This window comes from Leptodactylus fuscus, unplaced genomic scaffold (assembly GCF_031893055.1).
Source record: "Leptodactylus fuscus isolate aLepFus1 unplaced genomic scaffold, aLepFus1.hap2 HAP2_SCAFFOLD_119, whole genome shotgun sequence".
Classification (NCBI taxonomy): Eukaryota; Metazoa; Chordata; class Amphibia; order Anura; family Leptodactylidae; genus Leptodactylus; species Leptodactylus fuscus.
In genome coordinates this window covers 155,001-179,287 of record NW_027440022.1, presented here as the reverse complement: position 1 = coordinate 179,287, position 24,287 = coordinate 155,001, and the positions used below count along the sequence as shown (strand labels likewise).

The following is a 24,287-nucleotide window of genomic DNA, read 5'->3' as shown; positions in this document are numbered from 1 at the left end:
ACCCTCTGTATACCGTGTGTCCTGTCTCTATATACCCTCTGTATACCGTGTGTGCTGCCTCTATATACCCTCTGTATACCGTGTGTGCTGCCTCTATATACCCTCTGTATACCGTGTGTGCTGCCTCTATATACCCTCTGTATACCGTGTGTGCTGCCTCTATATACCCTCTGTATACAGTGTGTCCTGTCTCTATATACCCTCTGTATACAGTGTGTGCTGCCTCTATATACCCTCTGTATACCGTGTGTCCTGTCTCTATATACCCTCTGTATACCGTGTGTGCTGCCTCTATATACCCTCTGTATACCGTGTGTGCTGCCTCTATATACCCTCTGTATACAGTGTGTCCTGTCTCTATATACCCTCTGTATACCGTGTGTGCTGTCTCTATATACCCTCTGTATACCGTGTGTCCTGTCTCTATATACCCTCTGTATACAGTGTGTGCTGCCTCTATATACCCTCTGTATACCGTGTGTCCTGTCTCTATATACCCTCTGTATACAGTGTGTGCTGCCTCTATATACCCTCTGTATACCGTGTGTGCTGCCTCTATATACCCTCTGTATACCGTGTGTCCTGTCTCTATATACCCTCTGTATACAGTGTGTCCTGTCTCTATATACCCTCTGTATACAGTGTGTGCTGCCTCTATATACCCTCTGTATACCGTGTGTCCTGTCTCTATATACCCTCTGTATACAGTGTGTCCTGTCTCTATATACCCTCTGTATACCGTGTGTGCTGCCTCTATATACCCTCTGTATACCGTGTGTGCTGCCTCTATATACCCTCTGTATACCGTGTGTCCTGTCTCTATATACCCTCTGTATACAGTGTGTGCTGCCTCTATATACCCTCTGTATACTGTGTGTCCTGCCTCTATATACCCTCTGTATACAGTGTGTGCTGCCTCTATATACCCTCTGTATACCGTGTGTCCTGTCTCTATATACCCTCTGTATACCGTGTGTGCTGCCTCTATATACCCTCTGTATACCGTGTGTCCTGTCTCTATATACCCTCTGTATACAGTGTGTGCTGCCTCTATATACCCTCTGTATACTGTGTGTCCTGCCTCTATATACCCTCTGTATACAGTGTGTGCTGCCTCTATATACCCTCTGTATACCGTGTGTCCTGTCTCTATATACCCTCTGTATACAGTGTGTGCTGCCTCTATATACCCTCTGTATACCGTGTGTCCTGTCTCTATATACCCTCTGTATACCGTGTGTGCTGTCTCTATATACCCTCTGTATACCGTGTGTGCTGCCTCTATATACCCTCTGTATACCGTGTGTGCTGCCTCTATATACCCTCTGTATACCGTGTGTGCTGCCTCTATATACCCTCTGTATACAGTGTGTCCTGTCTCTATATACCCTCTGTATACAGTGTGTCCTGTCTCTATATACCCTCTGTATACAGTGTGTGCTGCCTCTATATACCCACTGTATACAGTGTGTCCTGTCTCTATATACCCTCTGTATACCGTGTGTGCTGCCTCTATATACCCACTGTATACAGTGTGTCCTGTCTCTATATACCCTCTGTATACCGTGTGTGCTGCCTCTATATACCCTCTGTATACCGTGTGTGCTGCCTCTATATACCCTCTGTATACTGTGTGTGCTGCCTCTATATACCCTCTGTATACAGTGTGTCCTGTCTCTATATACCCTCTGTATACCGTGTGTGCTGCCTCTATATACCCTCTGTATACCGTGTGTGCTGCCTCTATATACCCTCTGTATACCGTGTGTGCTGCCTCTATATACCCTCTGTATACAGTGTGTGCTTCCTCTATATACCCTCTGTATACCGTGTGTGCTGCCTCTATATACCCTCTGTATACCGTGTGTGCTGCCTCTATATACCCTCTGTATACCGTGTGTCCTGCCTCTATATACCCTCTGTATACAGTGTCCTGCCTCTATATACCCTCTGTATACCGTGTGTGCTGTCTCTATATACCCTCTGTATACCGTGTGTGCTGCCTCTATATACCCTCTGTATACCGTGTGTGCTGCCTCTATATACCCTCTGTATACCGTGTGTGCTGCCTCTATATACCCTCTATATACCCTCTGTATACCGTGTGTGCTGCCTCTATATACCCTCTATATACCCTCTGTATACCGTGTGTGCTGCCTCTATATACCCTCTGTATACCGTGTGTCCTGCCTCTATATACCCTCTGTATACCGTGTGTGCTGTCTCTATATACCCTCTGTATACCGTGTGTCCTGTCTCTATATACCCTCTGTATACCGTGTGTGCTGTCTCTATATACCCTCTGTATACAGTGTGTCCTGCCTCTATATACCCTCTGTATACCGTGTGTGCTGCCTCTATATACCCTCTGTATACCGTGTGTGCTGCCTCTATATACCCTCTGTATACCGTGTGTGCTGCCTCTATATACCCTCTGTATACCGTGTCCTGCCTCTATATACCCTCTGTATACCGTGTGTCCTGCCTCTATATACCCTCTGTATACAGTGTGTGCTGCCTCTATATACCCTCTGTATACCGTGTGCTGCCTCTATATACCCTCTGTATACCGTGTGTGCTGCCTCTATATACCCTCTGTATACCGTGTGTGCTGCCTCTATATACCCTCTGTATACCGTGTGTCCTGCCTCTATATACCCTCTGTATACAGTGTGTGCTGCCTCTATATACCCTCTGTATACAGTGTGTGCTGCCTCTATATACCCTCTGTATACAGTGTGTCCTGCCTCTATATACCCTCTGTATACAGTGTGTGCTGCCTCTATATACCCTCTGTATACAGTGTGTGCTGCCTCTATATACCCTCTGTATACCGTGTCCTGTCTCTATATACCCTCTGTATACAGTGTGTCCTGTCTCTATATACCCTCTGTATACAGTGTGTGCTGCCTCTATATACCCTCTGTATACAGTGTGTGCTGCCTCTATATACCCTCTGTATACCGTGTGCCCTGTCTCTATATACCCTCTGTATACCGTGTCCTGCCTCTATATACCCTCTGTATACCGTGTGTCCTGCCTCTATATACCCTCTGTATACAGTGTGTGCTGCCTCTATATACCCTCTGTATACCGTGTCCTGCCTCTATATACCCTCTGTATACCGTGTGTCCTGCCTCTATATACCCTCTGTATACCGTGTGTCCTGCCTCTATATACCCTCTGTATACAGTGTGTGCTGTCTCTATATACCCTCTGTATACCGTGTGTCCTGTCTCTATATACCCTCTGTATACCGTGTGTCCTGCCTCTATATACCCTCTGTATACAGTGTGTCCTGTCTCTATATACCCTCTGTATACAGTGTGTGCTGCCTCTATATACCCTCTGTATACAGTGTGTGCTGCCTCTATATACCCTCTGTATACCGTGTCCTGCCTCTATATACCCTCTGTATACAGTGTGTGCTGCCTCTATATACCCTCTGTATACAGTGTGTGCTGCCTCTATATACCCTCTGTATACCGTGTCCTGTCTCTATATACCCTCTGTATACAGTGTGTGCTGCCTCTATATACCCTCTGTATACAGTGTGTGCTGCCTCTATATACCCTCTGTATACCGTGTGCCCTGTCTCTATATACCCTCTGTATACCGTGTCCTGCCTCTATATACCCTCTGTATACCGTGTGTCCTGCCTCTATATACCCTCTGTATACAGTGTGTGCTGCCTCTATATACCCTCTGTATACCGTGTCCTGCCTCTATATACCCTCTGTATACCGTGTGTCCTGCCTCTATATACCCTCTGTATACCGTGTGTCCTGCCTCTATATACCCTCTGTATACAGTGTGTGCTGTCTCTATATACCCTCTGTATACCGTGTGTCCTGTCTCTATATACCCTCTGTATACCGTGTGTCCTGTCTCTATATACCCTCTGTATACCGTGTGTGCTGCCTCTATATACCCTCTGTATACAGTGTGTGCTGCCTCTATATACCCTCTGTATACCGTGTGTGCTGTCTCTATATACCCTCTGTATACCGTGTGTGCTGCCTCTATATACCCTCTGTATACCGTGTGTGCTGCCTCTATATACCCTCTGTATACAGTGTGTCCTGTCTCTATATACCCTCTGTATACAGTGTGTCCTGTCTCTATATACCCTCTGTATACTGTGTGTCCTGTCTCTATATACCCTCTGTATACAGTGTGTGCTGCCTCTATATACCCTCTGTATACCGTGTGTGCTGCCTCTATATACCCTCTGTATACCGTGTATCCTGCCTCTATATACCCTCTGTATACCGTGTGTGCTGTCTCTATATACCCTCTGTATACCGTGTATCCTGCCTCTATATACCCTCTGTATACAGTGTGTGCTGTCTCTATATACCCTCTGTATACTGTGTGTGCTGTCTCTATATACCCTCTGTATACCGTGTATCCTGCCTCTATATACCCTCTGTATACCGTGTGTGCTGTCTCTATATACCCTCTGTATACCGTGTATCCTGCCTCTATATACCCTCTGTATACAGTGTGTGCTGTCTCTATATACCCTCTGTATACCGTGTGCCCTGTCTCTATATACCCTCTGTATACCGTGTGTCCTGTCTCTATATACCCTCTGTATACCCTCTGTATACCGTGTGTGCTGCCTCTATATACCCTCTGTATACCGTGTGTGCTGCCTCTATATACCCTCTGTATACCGTGTGTGCTGCCTCTATATACCCTCTGTATACCGTGTGTGCTGCCTCTATATACCCTCTGTATACCGTGTGTGCTGCCTCTATATACCCTCTGTATACCGTGTGTCCTGTCTCTATATACCCTCTGTATACAGTGTGTGCTGTCTCTATATACCCTCTGTATACAGTGTGTGCTGCCTCTATATACCCTCTGTATACCGTGTGTGCTGTCTCTATATACCCTCTGTATACCGTGTGTCCTGCCTCTATATACCCTCTGTATACAGTGTGTCCTGCCTCTATATACCCTCTGTATACCGTGTGCCCTGTCTCTATATACCCTCTGTATACAGTGTGTCCTGCCTCTATATACCCTCTGTATACCGTGTGTCCTGCCTCTATATACCCTCTGTATACAGTGTGTGCTGCCTCTATATACCCTCTGTATACCGTGTGTCCTGTCTCTATATACCCTCTGTATACCGTGTGTGCTGTCTCTATATACCCTCTGTATACTGTGTGTCCTGCCTCTATATACCCTCTGTATACAGTGTGTCCTGCCTCTATATACCCTCTGTATACCGTGTGTGCTGCCTCTATATACCCTCTGTATACAGTGTGTGCTGTCTCTATATACCCTCTGTATACAGTGTGTCCTGTCTCTATATACCCTCTGTATACCGTGTCCTGCCTCTATATACCCTCTATATACCGTGTGTGCTGCCTCTATATACCCTCTGTATACCGTGTGTGCTGCCTCTATATACCCTCTGTATACAGTGTGTGCTGCCTCTATATACCCTCTGTATACCGTGTGTGCTGCCTCTATATACCCTCTGTATACCGTGTGTCCTGCCTCTATATACCCTCTGTATACCGTGTGTCCTGTCTCTATATACCCTCTGTATACCGTGTGTCCTGCCTCTATATACCCTCTGTATACAGTGTGTCCTGTCTCTATATACCCTCTGTATACCGTGTGTCCTGTCTCTATATACCCTCTGTATACCGTGTGTGCTGCCTCTATATACCCTCTGTATACAGTGTTTCCTGTCTCTATATACCCTCTGTATACCGTGTGTGCTGCCTCTATATACCCTCTGTATACCGTGTGTGCTGCCTCTATATACCCTCTGTATACCGTGTGTGCTGCCTCTATATACCCTCTGTATACAGTGTGTCCTGTCTCTATATACCCTCTGTATACAGTGTGTGCTGTCTCTATATACCCTCTGTATACAGTGTGTGCTGCCTCTATATACCCTCTGTATACAGTGTGTCCTGTCTCTATATACCCTCTGTATACCGTGTGTCCTGTCTCTATATACCCTCTGTATACCGTGTGTGCTGCCTCTATATACCCTCTGTATACCGTGTGTGCTGCCTCTATATACCCTCTGTATACCGTGTCCTGCCTCTATATACCCTCTGTATACCGTGTGTCCTGTCTCTATATACCCTCTGTATACCGTGTGTCCTGTCTCTATATACCCTCTGTATACCGTGTGTCCTGTCTCTATATACCCTCTGTATACCGTGTGTCCTGTCTCTATATACCCTCTGTATACCGTGTGTGCTGCCTCTATATACCCTCTGTATACCGTGTGTGCTGCCTCTATATACCCTCTGTATACAGTGTGTCCTGTCTCTATATACCCTCTGTATACCGTGTGTGCTGTCTCTATATACCCTCTGTATACAGTGTGTCCTGTCTCTATATACCCTCTGTATACAGTGTGTGCTGCCTCTATATACCCTCTGTATACAGTGTGTCCTGTCTCTATATACCCTCTGTATACCGTGTGTGCTGCCTCTATATACCCTCTGTATACAGAGTGTGCTGCCTCTATATACCCTCTGTATACAGTGTGTGCTGCCTCTATATACCCTCTGTATACCGTGTGTGCTGCCTCTATATACCCTCTGTATACCGTGTGTCCTGTCTCTATATACCCTCTGTATACAGTGTGCTGCCTCTATATACCCTCTGTATACCGTGTGTGCTGCCTCTATATACCCTCTGTATACAGTGTGTCCTGTCTCTATATACCCTCTGTATACCGTGTGTGCTGCCTCTATATACCCTCTGTATACAGTGTGTCCTGTCTCTATATACCCTCTGTATACCGTGTGTGCTGCCTCTATATACCCTCTGTATACCGTGTGTCCTGTCTCTATATACCCTCTGTATACCCTCTGTATACCGTGTGTGCTGCCTCTATATACCCTCTGTATACCGTGTGTGCTGCCTCTATATACCCTCTGTATACTGTGTGTCCTGTCTCTATATACCCTCTGTATACCGTGTGTGCTGTCTCTATATACCCTCTGTATACCGTGTGTCCTGTCTCTATATACCCTCTGTATACAGTGTGTGCTGCCTCTATATACCCTCTGTATACAGTGTGTCCTGTCTCTATATACCCTCTGTATACCGTGTGTGCTGTCTCTATATACCCTCTGTATACAGTGTGTCCTGTCTCTATATACCCTCTGTATACAGTGTGTGCTGCCTCTATATACCCTCTGTATACCGTGTGTGCTGTCTCTATATACCCTCTGTATACAGTGTGTCCTGTCTCTATATACCCTCTGTATACAGTGTGTGCTGCCTCTATATACCCTCTGTATACAGTGTGTGCTGCCTCTATATACCCTCTGTATACAGTGTGTCCTGTCTCTATATACCCTCTGTATACCGTGTGTGCTGTCTCTATATACCCTCTGTATACAGTGTGTCCTGTCTCTATATACCCTCTGTATACTGTGTGTGCTGCCTCTATATACCCTCTGTATACAGTGTGTCCTGTCTCTATATACCCTCTGTATACTGTGTGTCCTGCCTCTATATACCCTCTGTATACAGTGTGTGCTGCCTCTATATACCCTCTGTATACCGTGTGCCCTGTCTCTATATACCCTCTGTATACCGTGTGTGCTGCCTCTATATACCCTCTGTATACCGTGTGTGCTGCCTCTATATACCCTCTGTATACCGTGTGTCCTGTCTCTATATACCCTCTGTATACCGTGTGTCCTGTCTCTATATACCCTCTGTATACAGTGTGCTGCCTCTATATACCCTCTGTATACCGTGTGTGCTGCCTCTATATACCCTCTGTATACAGTGTGTCCTGTCTCTATATACCCTCTGTATACCGTGTGTGCTGCCTCTATATACCCTCTGTATACCGTGTATCCTGCCTCTATATACCCTCTGTATACCGTGTGTGCTGCCTCTATATACCCTCTGTATACCGTGTGTCCTGTCTCTATATACCCTCTGTATACCGTGTGTCCTGTCTCTATATACCCTCTGTATACAGTGTGTCCTGCCTCTATATACCCTCTGTATACCGTGTGTCCTGTCTCTATATACCCTCTGTATACCGTGTGTCCTGTCTCTATATACCCTCTGTATACAGTGTGTGCTGTCTCTATATACCCTCTGTATACCGTGTGTCCTGTCTCTATATACCCTCTGTATACAGTGTGTCCTGTCTCTATATACCCTCTGTATACCGTGTGTGCTGCCTCTATATACCCTCTGTATACCGTGTGTGCTGCCTCTATATACCCTCTGTATACCGTGTGTCCTGTCTCTATATACCCTCTGTATACCGTGTGTCCTGCCTCTATATACCCTCTGTATACAGTGTGTGCTGCCTCTATATACCCTCTGTATACCGTGTGTCCTGTCTCTATATACCCTCTGTATACAGTGTGTCCTGTCTCTATATACCCTCTGTATACCGTGTGTGCTGCCTCTATATACCCTCTGTATACAGTGTGTCCTGTCTCTATATACCCTCTGTATACAGTGTGTCCTGTCTCTATATACCCTCTGTATACAGTGTGTGCTGCCTCTATATACCCTCTGTATACCGTGTGTCCTGCCTCTATATACCCTCTGTATACCGTGTGTGCTGCCTCTATATACCCTCTGTATACAGTGTGTCCTGTCTCTATATACCCTCTGTATACCGTGTGTCCTGCCTCTATATACCCTCTGTATACAGTGTGTGCTGCCTCTATATACCCTCTGTATACCGTGTGTCCTGTCTCTATATACCCTCTGTATACCGTGTGCCCTGTCTCTATATACCCTCTGTATACCGTGTGTGCTGTCTCTATATACCCTCTGTATTCCGTGTGCCCTGTCTCTATATACCCTCTGTATACAGTGTGTGCTGTCTCTATATACCCTCTGTATACAGTGTGTGCTGCCTCTATATACCCTCTGTATACCGTGTGTCCTGTCTCTATATACCCTCTGTATACCGTGTGTGCTGCCTCTATATACCCTCTGTATATCGTGTGTGCTGCCTCTATATACCCTCTGTATACCGTGTGTCCTGTCTCTATATACCCTCTGTATACCGTGTGCCCTGTCTCTATATACCCTCTGTATACCGTGTGTGCTGTCTCTATATACCCTCTGTATACAGTGTGTGCTGCCTCTATATACCCTCTGTATACCGTGTGTCCTGTCTCTATATACCCTCTGTATACAGTGTGTCCTGTCTCTATATACCCTCTGTATACCGTGTGTGCTGCCTCTATATACCCTCTGTATATCGTGTGTGCTGCCTCTATATACCCTCTGTATACCGTGTGTCCTGTCTCTATATACCCTCTGTATACCGTGTGTGTTGTCTCTATATACCCTCTGTATACAGTGTGCTGCCTCTATATACCCTCTGTATACAGTGTGTCCTGTCTCTATATACCCTCTGTATACAGTGTGTCCTGTCTCTATATACCCTCTGTATACCGTGTGTGCTGCCTCTATATACCCTCTGTATATCGTGTGTGCTGCCTCTATATACCCTCTGTATACCGTGTGTCCTGTCTCTATATACCCTCTGTATACCGTGTGTGTTGTCTCTATATACCCTCTGTATACAGTGTGCTGCCTCTATATACCCTCTGTATACAGTGTGTCCTGTCTCTATATACCCTCTGTATACAGTGTGTCCTGTCTCTATATACCCTCTGTATACTGTGTGTCCTGTCTCTATATACCCTCTGTATACCGTGTGCCCTGTCTCTATATACCCTCTGTATACCGTGTGTGCTGTCTCTATATACCCTCTGTATACAGTGTGTCCTGTCTCTATATACCCTCTGTATACAGTGTGTCCTGTCTCTATATACCCTCTGTATACCGTGTGTGCTGCCTCTATATACCCTCTGTATACCGTGTGTGCTGCCTCTATATACCCTCTGTATACAGTGTGTGCTGCCTCTATATACCCTCTGTATACCGTGTGTGCTGCCTCTATATACCCTCTGTATACAGTGTGTCCTGTCTCTATATACCCTCTGTATACCGTGTGTGCTGCCTCTATATACCCTCTGTATACAGTGTGTGCTGCCTCTATATACCCTCTGTATACAGTGTGTCCTGTCTCTATATACCCTCTGTATACCGTGTGTGCTGTCTCTATATACCCTCTGTATACAGTGTGTCCTGTCTCTATATACCCTCTGTATACAGTGTGTCCTGTCTCTATATACCCTCTGTATACAGTGTGTGCTGCCTCTATATACCCTCTGTATACCGTGTGCCCTGTCTCTATATACCCTCTGTATACCGTGTGTGCTGTCTCTATATACCCTCTGTATACAGTGTGTCCTGTCTCTATATACCCTCTGTATACAGTGTGTCCTGTCTCTATATACCCTCTGTATACAGTGTGTGCTGCCTCTATATACCCTCTGTATACCGTGTGTCCTGTCTCTATATACCCTCTGTATACAGTGTGTCCTGTCTCTATATACCCTCTGTATACAGTGTGTGCTGCCTCTATATACCCTCTGTATACTGTGTGTCCTGTCTCTATATACCCTCTGTATACCGTGTGTGCTGTCTCTATATACCCTCTGTATACAGTGTGTGCTGTCTCTCTATACCCTCTGTATACCGTGTGTGCTGCCTCTATATACCCTCTGTATACAGTGTGTCCTGTCTCTATATACCCTCTGTATACCGTGTGTCCTGCCTCTATATACCCTCTGTATACAGTGTGTGCTGCCTCTATATACCCTCTGTATACCGTGTGTGCTGCCTCTATATACCCTCTGTATACCGTGTGTCCTGTCTCTATATACCCTCTGTATACCGTGTGTCCTGTCTCTATATACCCTCTGTATACCGTGTGTCCTGTCTCTATATACCCTCTGTATACAGTGTGTGCTGCCTCTATATACCCTCTGTATACCGTGTGTGCTGCCTCTATATACCCTCTGTATACAGTGTGTGCTGCCTCTATATACCCTCTGTATACCGTGTGTCCTGCCTCTATATACCCTCTGTATACCGTGTGTGCTGCCTCTATATACCCTCTGTATACCGTGTGTGCTGCCTCTATATACCCTCTGTATACAGTGTGTGCTGCCTCTATATACCCTCTGTATACCGTGTGTGCTGCCTCTATATACCCTCTGTATACCGTGTGTGCTGCCTCTATATACCCTCTGTATACAGTGTGTGCTGCCTCTATATACCCTCTGTATACCGTGTGTCCTGCCTCTATATACCCTCTGTATACCGTGTGTGCTGCCTCTATATACCCTCTGTATACCGTGTGTGCTGCCTCTATATACCCTCTGTATACAGTGTGTGCTGCCTCTATATACCCTCTGTATACCGTGTGTCCTGCCTCTATATACCCTCTGTATACAGTGTGTGCTGCCTCTATATACCCTCTGTATACCGTGTGTCCTGCCTCTATATACCCTCTGTATACTGTATATCTCCTTGTCTTTCCTATAGGTGGTCGCCCATTATGATGGAATCACCAAGCAGATTAATTGGAGCGGGCCGGCGATCCTGTGGCTGAAGGGCGCCCCCCCCCTCGGACAGCCCCCCCTGTGTCTTTGATAGCGACGACCCCTCATGTGTTAAGAGTAAGTGACCCCTGTCCTGTGTCCCGGCCCCCGCGGCCCCCCAGTCTCTTCTGACTCTTCTCCCCTCCTCAGCTCCTCTCTCCACATTCGCCATGGTGGCTCTGGGCGCGGGGCTGACCCTGCTGATGTTTGGGATGGCGAGTATCCTAATAATGAGGTGGGTAACGGTCAGTGGGGGGGCTATACTGTCCTGGTGGGGGGCTCATGGCTGCCGCTGTCTGTCCGCAGGAAGCTGATGCTGGAGAAGGAGTTGGCGAGTATGTTATGGAGGATCCGCTGGGAGGAGCTACAGTTCGGGAATTCAGAGAAATACCACAAATGTGCCGGGAGCCGCCTGACCCTGTCACTAGTGAGTGTCCCCCCCCCCCACCTGATAATTACCCCTCCCCATAATTACTGCCCCTACTGCAGCATTTACCCCTTATCTCAATTATCACCCCATACCTCGCATTATTATAGTACAATGTAATATATGGGGGGTGACTGTATAATATAATACAATATAATATATGGGGGTGACTGTATAATATAATATATGGGGGTGACTGTATAATATAATATATGGGGGTGACTGTATAATATAATATATGGGGGGGTGACTGTATAATATAATACAATATAATATATGGGGGTGACTGTATAATATAATATATGGGGGTGACTGTATAATATAATACAATATTGTCACGGGATGGTTAGAGTCTATACTATAGGCAATGTGTAATATATATTTCATGTGGAATGTATTCTCTAACCTGTTGTATACATCAATGTGTAGTTGGCTGATTGGGGTCTAGTGTGTTAGCACATTGTATGCAAATACCTCTAACTAGTGAGGACAATGGGTGGAGATAATCTGATCAGTGTCTCCAAGAAGATGTTGGATGGTGCATTGTCCATAGTAGACAGGGAGTCTGCTCTCCTTGGCATAGGTGAGGGGGGAAGGATCTGTGGCTCAGCCCTTCCCACCCCCAGGTATAGGTGTAACAGTTTAGTATATAGTATATAGCTAGCAGTTAGTATGTGTTAGCCGGCCTGTGCACAGCTCTGCAGAGAGCCAGGACTTAGTTACAGGACCAAGGAACCAAAGCTATCATTGGATTGTGACTTCTGTGGACTTATTGTTATTACGGTTGATGTGACCGCCGCCGGCTACTAACTTTGTGGATTACAATAAATTGCTGTTGTCTCCCGACCTCTTGCGTCCCTGTTGATTCAAGATATTTTCCGGAGGAAGGACGTATACTTTTGCTCCGTTACAACTGGTTGGCAGCGGTGGGATCAACAGCGGACAGCGAGATGGACTACAGCAGCCCAGCGATTAATGGAGCCACAACCTCAGAATACAGGAACTGGACTATGGCAAGTCTACAAGTAAGGGCCCGGGAACTAAACCTGAGTTATCAGGGAAGAACGAAAGAGCAACTGATCGAGGCACTGGAGGAGATGACCCTGCAAAGCGACCATGAGGAGGGCTGCCCCCAGGAGACAGTAGAGATACAGGAGTGGCAGGTACAGACCCAAAAGAGCAGATGGGTTGTTTTGTATGAGGAGGAATTGGCAGTGCTGGGGCTAGAAGCAACTGCAGAGCAAAGGAGTAGAGCGTTACAGAGGGCTCAGGAAACGGAGAAGGAGGAACAGAGAATGGCGCATGAAAAGGAAAGAATGGCGCATGAAATGCGAATGGCTGAGATAACTACGCGGAATTATAATCAAACGTCGACCCCCAGCCCAACAGTGAGAGAACCACCATATGTCTCCCATAAACACTTCAAGACCTTTGATGAAGCGGCTGGGGATGTTGATGGATATTTTCAGGACTTCGAACACCAGTGCCGCCTGATGGAAGTCCCAGAGAAGGATTGGGTCCGGTATCTGGTGGGGCACCTACGAGATGGGGCTGCGGAAGCTCTCAGAGCCATGGACCCTAGTGATCAGCGGGACTATGAGGCCATTAAAAGAGCGGTGCAGAAGTATTATGCAGTCACTCCAGAGACCTACCGAGTTCAGTTCCGCTCTTTGTCTTACAATGGGGGAAGCTCCTTCCACATGTTCGCCCACAAGTTGAAGCAAGCATGCAAGCGCTGGCTAGAAGGAGAGGAGGCTGTCACAGTCGATAAGATCCTCCAAGTCATACTTAAGGAACAGTTCTTTTCCCAGTGCCCCGCTGAGATCCGTGAGTGGGTGCTGGAACGGAACCCAGCCACAGTGGAGCAAGCTGCTTCCCTTGCAGATGAGGGCCTGACCATCAAGCCGCAGTGGAAGAGGTTGTTTGCAGAGGAGCGGAAAACTACCACAGTCCGCCAGACACCCTTCATCCAGCCACCCACCTTTTGTGCCCGGCCTCAGGATTACAATTCCCCCTCTACCCCTGCCCCAGCCCATCGGCCTCCAGCTATGAACAACCCTGTCCCTAGACAACGACCTACTGGAAGAATGCTAGAGCGCAGATGTTTTGGGTGCGGGAGGCCTGGACATTTGCAAGCTAGTTGCCCTGTTAACATGGGGGCACGGGCCACCGTGGCATCCCGGCCTATTCACTACCTGGGAACCACCCCTAGGACTGAAAGTTTGGCCCCATTTCCAGATGACTCCATGAATGACCCATCTGTTCCACCTCCAGGGGTCTATGGGATTCAGCCTTCCGCCACACATCCCGCAAACCTTCAGCGGAAGCACTTGCAGGAGGTCCTACTGGATGGCCGAACAGTTGTTGGATTCCGGGACTCGGGAGCTTTCCTAACGGTAGCGGACCCCCGAGTGGTTCGACCCGAGGCCCTAGAGGAGGGCCCTGGCCTTTCTATCGAGTTGGCAGGAGGTACTCGGAAACGTATTCCTAAAGCTACCGTGGAACTCGACTATGGTTATGGACCAAAACGATGCACAATTGGTGTGATGAGCGGGCTGCCGGCCGATGTTCTGTTAGGCAACGATGTTGGAAATCTACAGTGCCACTTTGTGGGAGCAGTGACCCGAAGCCAAGCTCAGAGAGACGCCAACATGGATCGACCGGATTTTCTGCCAGATGCCAGCCCTTCAACCCTACAACTTTACCATTCAGTACCGCCGAGGGAACCAACACCAGAACACAGATGGGTTATCCCGGCAGGAGGACATATGACCTATAGAGACTGATGTGCATTCCCCAATTTACCTGTGTAGGCCAATTGTGTCATGCACATGTTTTGAGAGGGGGAGGGGTTGTCACGGGATGGTTAGAGTCTATACTATAGGCAATGTGTAATATATATTTCATGTGGAATGTATTCTCTAACCTGTTGTATACATCAATGTGTAGTTGGCTGATTGGGGTCTAGTGTGTTAGCACATTGTATGCAAATACCTCTAACTAGTGAGGACAATGGGTGGAGATAATCTGATCAGTGTCTCCAAGAAGATGTTGGATGGTGCATTGTCCATAGTAGACAGGGAGTCTGCTCTCCTTGGCATAGGTGAGGGGGGAAGGATCTGTGGCTCAGCCCTTCCCACCCCCAGGTATAGGTGTAACAGTTTAGTATATAGTATATAGCTAGCAGTTAGTATGTGTTAGCCGGCCTGTGCACAGCTCTGCAGAGAGCCAGGACTTAGTTACAGGACCAAGGAACCAAAGCTATCATTGGATTGTGACTTCTGTGGACTTATTGTTATTACGGTTGATGTGACCGCCGCCGGCTACTAACTTTGTGGATTACAATAAATTGCTGTTGTCTCCCGACCTCTTGCGTCCCTGTTGATTCAAGATATTTTCCGGAGGAAGGACGTATACTTTTGCTCCGTTACAAATATAATATATGGGGGTGACTGTATAATATAATATATGGGGGTGACTGTATAATATAATACAATATAATATATGGGGGTGACTGTATAATATAATATATGGGGGTGACTGTATAATATAATACAATATAATATATGGGGGTGACTGTATAATATAATACAATATACTATATGGGGGTGACTGTATAATATAATACAATATAATATATGGGGGTGACTGTATAATATAATACAATATAATATATGGGGGTGACTGTATAATATAATACAATATAATATATGGGGGTGACTGTATAATATAATATATGGGGGTGACTGTATAATATAATACAATATAATATATGGGGGTGACTGTATAATATAATATATGGGGATGACTGTATAATATAATACAATATAATATATGGGGCTGACTGTATAATATAATACAATATACTATATGGGGGTGACTGTATAATATAATATATGGGGGTGACTGTATAATATAATACAATATACTATATGGGGGTGACTGTATAATATAATACAATATAATATATGGGGGTGACTGTATAATATAATACAATATAATATATGGGGGTGACTGTATAATATAATACAATATAATATATGGGGGTGACTGTATAATATAATATATGGGGGTGACTGTATAATATAATATATGGGGGTGACTGTATAATATAATATATGGGGGTGACTGTATAATATAATACAATATAATATATGGGGGTGACTGTATAATATAATATATGGGGGTGACTGTATAATATAATATATGGGGGTGACTGTATAATATAATATATGGGGGTGACTGTATAATATAATATATGGGGGTGACTGTATAATATAATACAATATAATATACGGGGGTGACTGTATAATATAATACAATATAATATATGGGGGTGACTGTATAATATAATACAATATAATATATGGGGGTGACTGTATAATATAATACAATATAATATATGGGGGTGACTGTATAATATAATACAATATAATATATGGGGGTGACTGTATAATATAATACAATATAATATATGGGGGTGACTGTATAATATAATACAATATAATATATGGGGGTGACTGTATAATGTAATATATGGGGGTGACTGTATAATATAATACAATATAATATATGGGGGTGACTGTATAATATAATACAATATAATATATGGGGGTGACTGTATAATATAATACAATATAATATATGGGGGTGACTGTATAATATAATACAATATAATATATGGGGGTGACTGTATAATATAATATATGGGGGTGACTGTATAATATAATATATGGGGGTGACTGTATAATATAATATATGGGGGTGACTGTATAATATAATACAATATAATATATGGGGGTGACTGTATAATATAATATATGGGGGTGACTGTATAATATAATATATGGGGGTGACTGTATAATATAATATATGGGGGTGACTGTATAATATAATACAATATAATATATGGGGGTGACTGTATAATATAATACAATATAATATATGGGGGTGACTGTATAATATAATACAATATAATATATGGGGGTGACTGTATAATATAATACAATATAATATATGGGGGTGACTGTATAATATAATACAATATAATATATGGGGGTGACTGTATAATATAATACAATATAATATACGGGGGTGACTGTATAATATAATACAATATAATATATGGGGGTGACTGTATAATATAATACAATATAATATATGGGGGTGACTGTATAATATAATACAATATAATATATGGGGGTGACTGTATAATATAATATATGGGGGTGACGGTATAATATAATACAATATAATATATGGGGGTGACTGTATAATATAATACAATATAATATATGGGGGTGACTGTATAATATAATACAATATAATATATGGGGGTGACTGTATAATATAATATATGGGGGTGACTGTATAATATACAATATAATATATGGGGGTGACTGTATAATATAATACAATATAATATATGGGGCTGACTGTATAATATAATACAATATACTATATGGGGGTGACTGTATAATATAATATATGGGGGTGACTGTATAATATAATACAATATAATATATGGGGGTGACTGTATAATATAATACAATATAATATATGGGGGTGACTGTATAATATAATACAATATAATATATGGGGGTGACTGTATAATATAATACAATATAATATATGGGGGTGACTGTATAATATAATACAATATAATATATGGGGGTGACTGTATAATATAATACAATATAATATATGGGGGTGACTGTATAATATAATATATGGGGGTGACTGTATAATATAATATATGGGGGTGACTGTATAATATAATACAATATAATATACGGGGGTGACTGTATAATATAATACAATATAATATATGGGGGTGACTGTATAATATAATACAATATAATATATGGGGGTGACTGTATAATATAATACAATATAATATATGGGGGTGACTGTATAATATAATACAATATAATATATGGGGGTGACTGTATAATATAATACAATATAATATATGGGGGTGACTGTATAATATAATACAATATAATATATGGGGGTGACTGTATAATGTAATATATGGGGGTGACTGTATAATATAATACAATATAATATATGGGGGTGACTGTATAATATAATACAATATAATATATGGGGGTGACTGTATAATATAATACAATATAATATATGGGGGTGACTGTATAATATAATACAATATAATATATGGGGGTGACTGTATAATATAATACAATATAATATATGGGGGTGACTGTATAATATAATATATGGGGGTGACTGTATAATATAATATATGGGGGTGACTGTATAATATAATATATGGGGGTGACTGTATAATATAATACAATATAATATATGGGGGTGACTGTATAATATAATATATGGGGGTGACTGTATAATATAATACAATATAATATATGGGGGTGACTGTATAATATAATATATGGGGGTGACTGTATAATATAATATATTGGGGGTGACTGTATAATATAATACAATATAATATATGGGGGTGACTGTATAATATAATACAATATAATATATGGGGGTGACTGTATAATATAATACAATATAATATACGGGGGTGACTGTATAATATAATACAATATAATATATGGGGGTGACTGTATAATATAATACAATATAATATATGGGGGTGACTGTATAATATAATACAATATAATATATGGGGGTGACTGTATAATATAATACAATATAATATATGGGGGTGACTGTATAATATAATACAATATAATATATGGGGGTGACTGTATAATATAATACAATATAATATATGGGGGTGACTGTATAATATAATACAATATAATATATGGGGGTGACTGTATAATATAATACAATATAATATATGGGGGTGACTGTATAATATAATACAATATACTATATGGGGGTGACTGTATAATATAATACAATATAATATATGTGGGGTGACTGTATAATATAATACAATATAATATATGGGGGTGACTGTATAATACAATATAATATATGGGGGTGACTGTATAATATAATATATGGGGGTGACTGTATAATATAATACAATATAATATATGGGGGTGACTGTGTAATATAATACAATATAATATATGGGGTGACTGTATAATATAATACAATATAATATATGGGGGTGACTGTATAATATAATATATGGGGGTGACTGTATAATATAATATAATATATGGGGGTGACTGTATAATATAATATATGGGGGTGACTGTATAATATAATATATGGGGGTGACTGTATAATATAATACAATATAATATATGGGGCTGACTGTATAATATAATACAATATAATATATGGGGTGACTGTATAATATAATATATGGGGTGACTGTATAATATAATACAATATAATATATGGGGGTGACTGTATAATATAATACAATATAATATATGGGGGTGACTGTATAATATAATACAATATAATATATGGGGGTGACTGTATAATATAATACAATATAATATATGGGGGTGACTGTATAATATAATACAATATAATATATGGGGTGACTGTATAATATAATACAATATAATATATGAGGGTGACTGTATAATATAATACAATATAATATATGGGGTGACTGTATAATATAATACAATATAATATATGGGGGTGACTGTATAATATAATATATGGGGGTGACTGTATAATATAATACAATATAATATATGGGGGTGACTGTATAATATAATACAATATAATATATGGGGGTGACTGTATAATATAATATATGGGGGTGACTGTATAATATAATACAATATAATATATGGGGGTGACTGTATAATATAATATATGGGGGTGACTGTATAATATAATATATGGGGGTGACTGTATAATATAATATATTGTATAATAGAATACTAATGGGGGTGAGCTGTATAATATAATATAGTGGGGGGGTGACTGTATAATATAATACCATATAATAGTATGGGGGGACTTTATAATATAAATATCAATATAATTTACTAGGTGGTGACACGGAGGAACAAGATATAAATATGCTACTATACAATATCATCGGGGGTGACTGTATATATATACAAATATTGGGGGGTGACTGTATAATATAATACAATATAATATATGGGAGTGACTGTATAATATAATATATGGGGGTGACTGTATAATATAATACAATATAATATATGGGGGTGACTGTATAATATAATACAATATAATATATGGGGGTGACTGTATAATATAATACAATATAATATATGGGGGTGACTGTATAATATAATACAATATAATATATGGGGGTGACTGTATAATGTAATATATGGGGGTGACTGTATAACATAATACAATATAATATATGGGGGTGACTGTATAATATAATACAATATAATATATGGGGGTGACTGTATAATATAATACAATATAATATATGGGGGTGACTGTATAATATAATACAATATAATATATGGGGGTGACTGTATAATATAATATATGGGGGTGACTGTATAATATAATATATGGGGGTGACTGTATAATATAATATATGGGGGTGACTGTATAATATAATACAATATAATATATGGGGGTGACTGTATAATATAATATATGGGGGTGACTGTATAATATAATACAATATAATATATGGGGGTGACTGTATAATATAATATATGGGGGTGACTGTATAATATAATATATGGGGGTGACTGTATAATATAATATATGGGGGTGACTGTATAATATAATATATGGGGGTGACTGTATAATATAATACAATATAATATATGGGGGTGACTGTATAATATAATACAATATAATATATGGGGGTGACTGTATAATATAATACAATATAATATATGGGGGTGACTGTATAATATAATACAATATATATGGGGGTGACTGTATAATATAATACAATATAATATATGGGGGTGACTGTATAATATAATACAATATAATATATGGGGGTGACTGTATAATATAATACAATATAATATACGGGGGTGACTGTATAATATAATACAATATAATATATGGGGGTGACTGTATAATATAATACAATATAATATATGGGGGTGACTGTATAATATAATACAATATAATATATGGGGGTGACTGTATAATATAATATATGGGGGTGACTGTATAATATAATACAATATAATATATGGGGGTGACTGTATAATATAATATATGGGGGTGACTGTATAATATAATACAATATAATATATGGGGGTGACTGTATAATATAATACAATATAATATATGGGGGTGACTGTATAATATAATACAATATAATATATGGGGGTGACTGTATAATATAATACAATATAATATATGGGGGTGACTGTATAATATAATACAATATAATATATGGGGGTGACTGTATAATATAATACAATATAATATATGGGGGTGACTGTATAATATAATACAATATAATATATGGGGGTGACTGTATAATATAATATATGGGGGTGACTGTATAATATAATATATGGGGGTGACTGTATAATATAATACAATATAATATATGGGGGTGACTGTATAATATAATATATGGGGGTGACTGTATAATATAATATATGGGGGTGACTGTATAATATAATATATGGGGGTGACTGTATAATATAATATATGGGGGTGACTGTATAATATAATACAATATAATATATGGGGGTGACTGTATAATATAATACAATATAATATATGGGGGTGACTGTATAATATAATACAATATAATATATGGGGGTGACTGTATAATATAATACAATATAATATATGGGGGTGACTGTATAATATAATACAATATAATATATGGGGGTGACTGTATAATATAATACAATATAATATATGGGGGTGACTGTATAATATAATACAATATAATATACGGGGGTGACTGTATAATATAATACAATATAATATATGGGGGTGACTGTATAATATAATACAATATAATATATGGGGGTGACTGTATAATATAATACAATATAATATATGGGGGTGACTGTATAATATAATATATGGGGGTGACTGTATAATATAATACAATATAATATATGGGGGTGACTGTATAATATAATACAATATAATATATGGGGGTGACTGTATAATATAATACAATATAATATATGGGGGTGACTGTATAATATAATACAATATAATATATGGGGGTGACTGTATAATATAATACAATATAATATATGGGGGTGACTGTATAATATAATACAATATATTATATGGGGGTGACTGTATAATATAATACAATATAATATATGAGGTGACTGTATAATATAATACAATATAATATATGGGGGTGACTGTATAATATAATACAATATAATATATGGGGGTGACTGTATAATATAATATATGGGGGTGACTGTATAATATAATACAATATAATATATGGGGGTGACTGTATAATATAATACAATATATTATATGGGGTGACTGTATAATATAATACAATATAATATATGAGGTGACTGTATAATATAATACAATATAATATATGGGGGTGAGTGTATAATATAATATATGGGGGTGACTGTATAATATAATACAATATAATATATGGGGTGACTGTATAATATAATACAATATACTATTTGGGGGTGACTGTATAATATAATACAATATAATATATGGGGGTGACTGTATAATATAATATATGGGGGTGACTGTATAATATAATACAATATAATATATGGGGGTGACTGTATAATATAATACAATATAATATATGGGGGTGACTGTATAATATAATACAATATAATATATGGGGGTGACTGTATAATATAATATATGGGGGTGACTGTATAATATAATATATGGGGGTGACTGTATAATATAATACAATATAATATATAGGGGTGACTGTATAATATAATACAATATAATATATGGGGGTGACTGTATAATATAATACAATATAATATATGGGGGTGACTGTATAATATAATACAATATAATATATGGGGGTGACTGTATAATGTAATATATGGGGGTGACTGTATAATATAATACAATATAATATATGGGGGTGACTGTATAATATAATACAATATAATATATGGGGGTGACTGTATAATATAATACAATATAATATATGGGGGTGACTGTATAATATAATACAATATAATATATGGGGGTGACTGTATAATATAATACAATATAATATATGGGGGTGACTGTATAATATAATATAATGGGGGTGACTGTATAATATAATATATGGGGTGACTATAATATAATATAATATAATATATGGGGGTGACTGTATAATATAATACAATATACTATATGGGGGTGACTGTATAATATAATATATGGGGTGACTGTATAATATAATACAATATAATATATGTGGGGTGACTGTATAATATAATACAATATAATATATGGGGGTGACTGTATAATACAATATAATATATGGGGGTGACTGTATAATATAATATATGGGGGTGACTGTATAATATAATACAATATAATATATGGGGGTGACTGTATAATATAATACAATATAATATATGGGGGTGACTGTATAATATAATACAATATAATATATGGGGGTGACTGTATAATATAATACAATATAATATATGGGGGTGACTGTGTAATATAATACAATATAATATATGGGGTGACTGTATAATATAATACAATATAATATATGGGGGTGACTGTATAATATAATACAATATAATATATGGGGGTGACTGTATAATATAATACAATATAATATATGGGGGTGACTGTATAATATAATACAATATAATATATGGGGGTGACTGTATAATACAATATAATATATGGGGGTGACTGTATAATATAATATATGGGGGTGACTGTATAATATAATACAATATAATATATGGGGGTGACTGTATAATATAATACAATATAATATATGGGGGTGACTGTATAATATATGGGGGTGACTGTATAATATAATACAATATAATATATGGGGGTGACTGTATAATATAATACAATATAATATATGGGGGTGACTGTGTAATATAATACAATATAATATATGGGGTGACTGTATAATATAATACAATATAATATATGGGGGTGACTGTATAATATAATACAATATAATATATGGGGGTGACTGTATAATATAATACAATATAATATATGGGGGTGACTGTATAATATAATACAATATAATATATGGGGTGACTATAATATAATACAATATAATATATGAGGTGACTGTATAATATAATACAATATAATATATGGGGGTGACTGTATAATATAATACAATATAATATATGGGGGTGACTGTATAATATATGGGGGTGACTGTATAATATAATACAATATAATATATGGGGGTGACTGTATAATATAATACAATATAATATATGGGGGTGACTGTATAATATAATATATGGGGG

At 39.5% G+C, this 24,287-nt stretch overlaps 1 protein-coding gene across 1 annotated transcript in view; it reads left to right on the top strand.

Moving 5' to 3' along the window:
• The window catches only part of LOC142186798 (atrial natriuretic peptide receptor 2-like), a 175,444-nt gene that overhangs the window by 81,081 nt on the left and 70,076 nt on the right, over window positions 1–24,287 (top strand). The window contains 4 exon segments of the mRNA XM_075261369.1: window positions 11,437–11,511; window positions 11,513–11,570; window positions 11,643–11,727; window positions 11,799–11,919. Coding sequence (XP_075117470.1) covers window positions 11,437–11,511; window positions 11,513–11,570; window positions 11,643–11,727; window positions 11,799–11,919 — 339 coding nt within the window.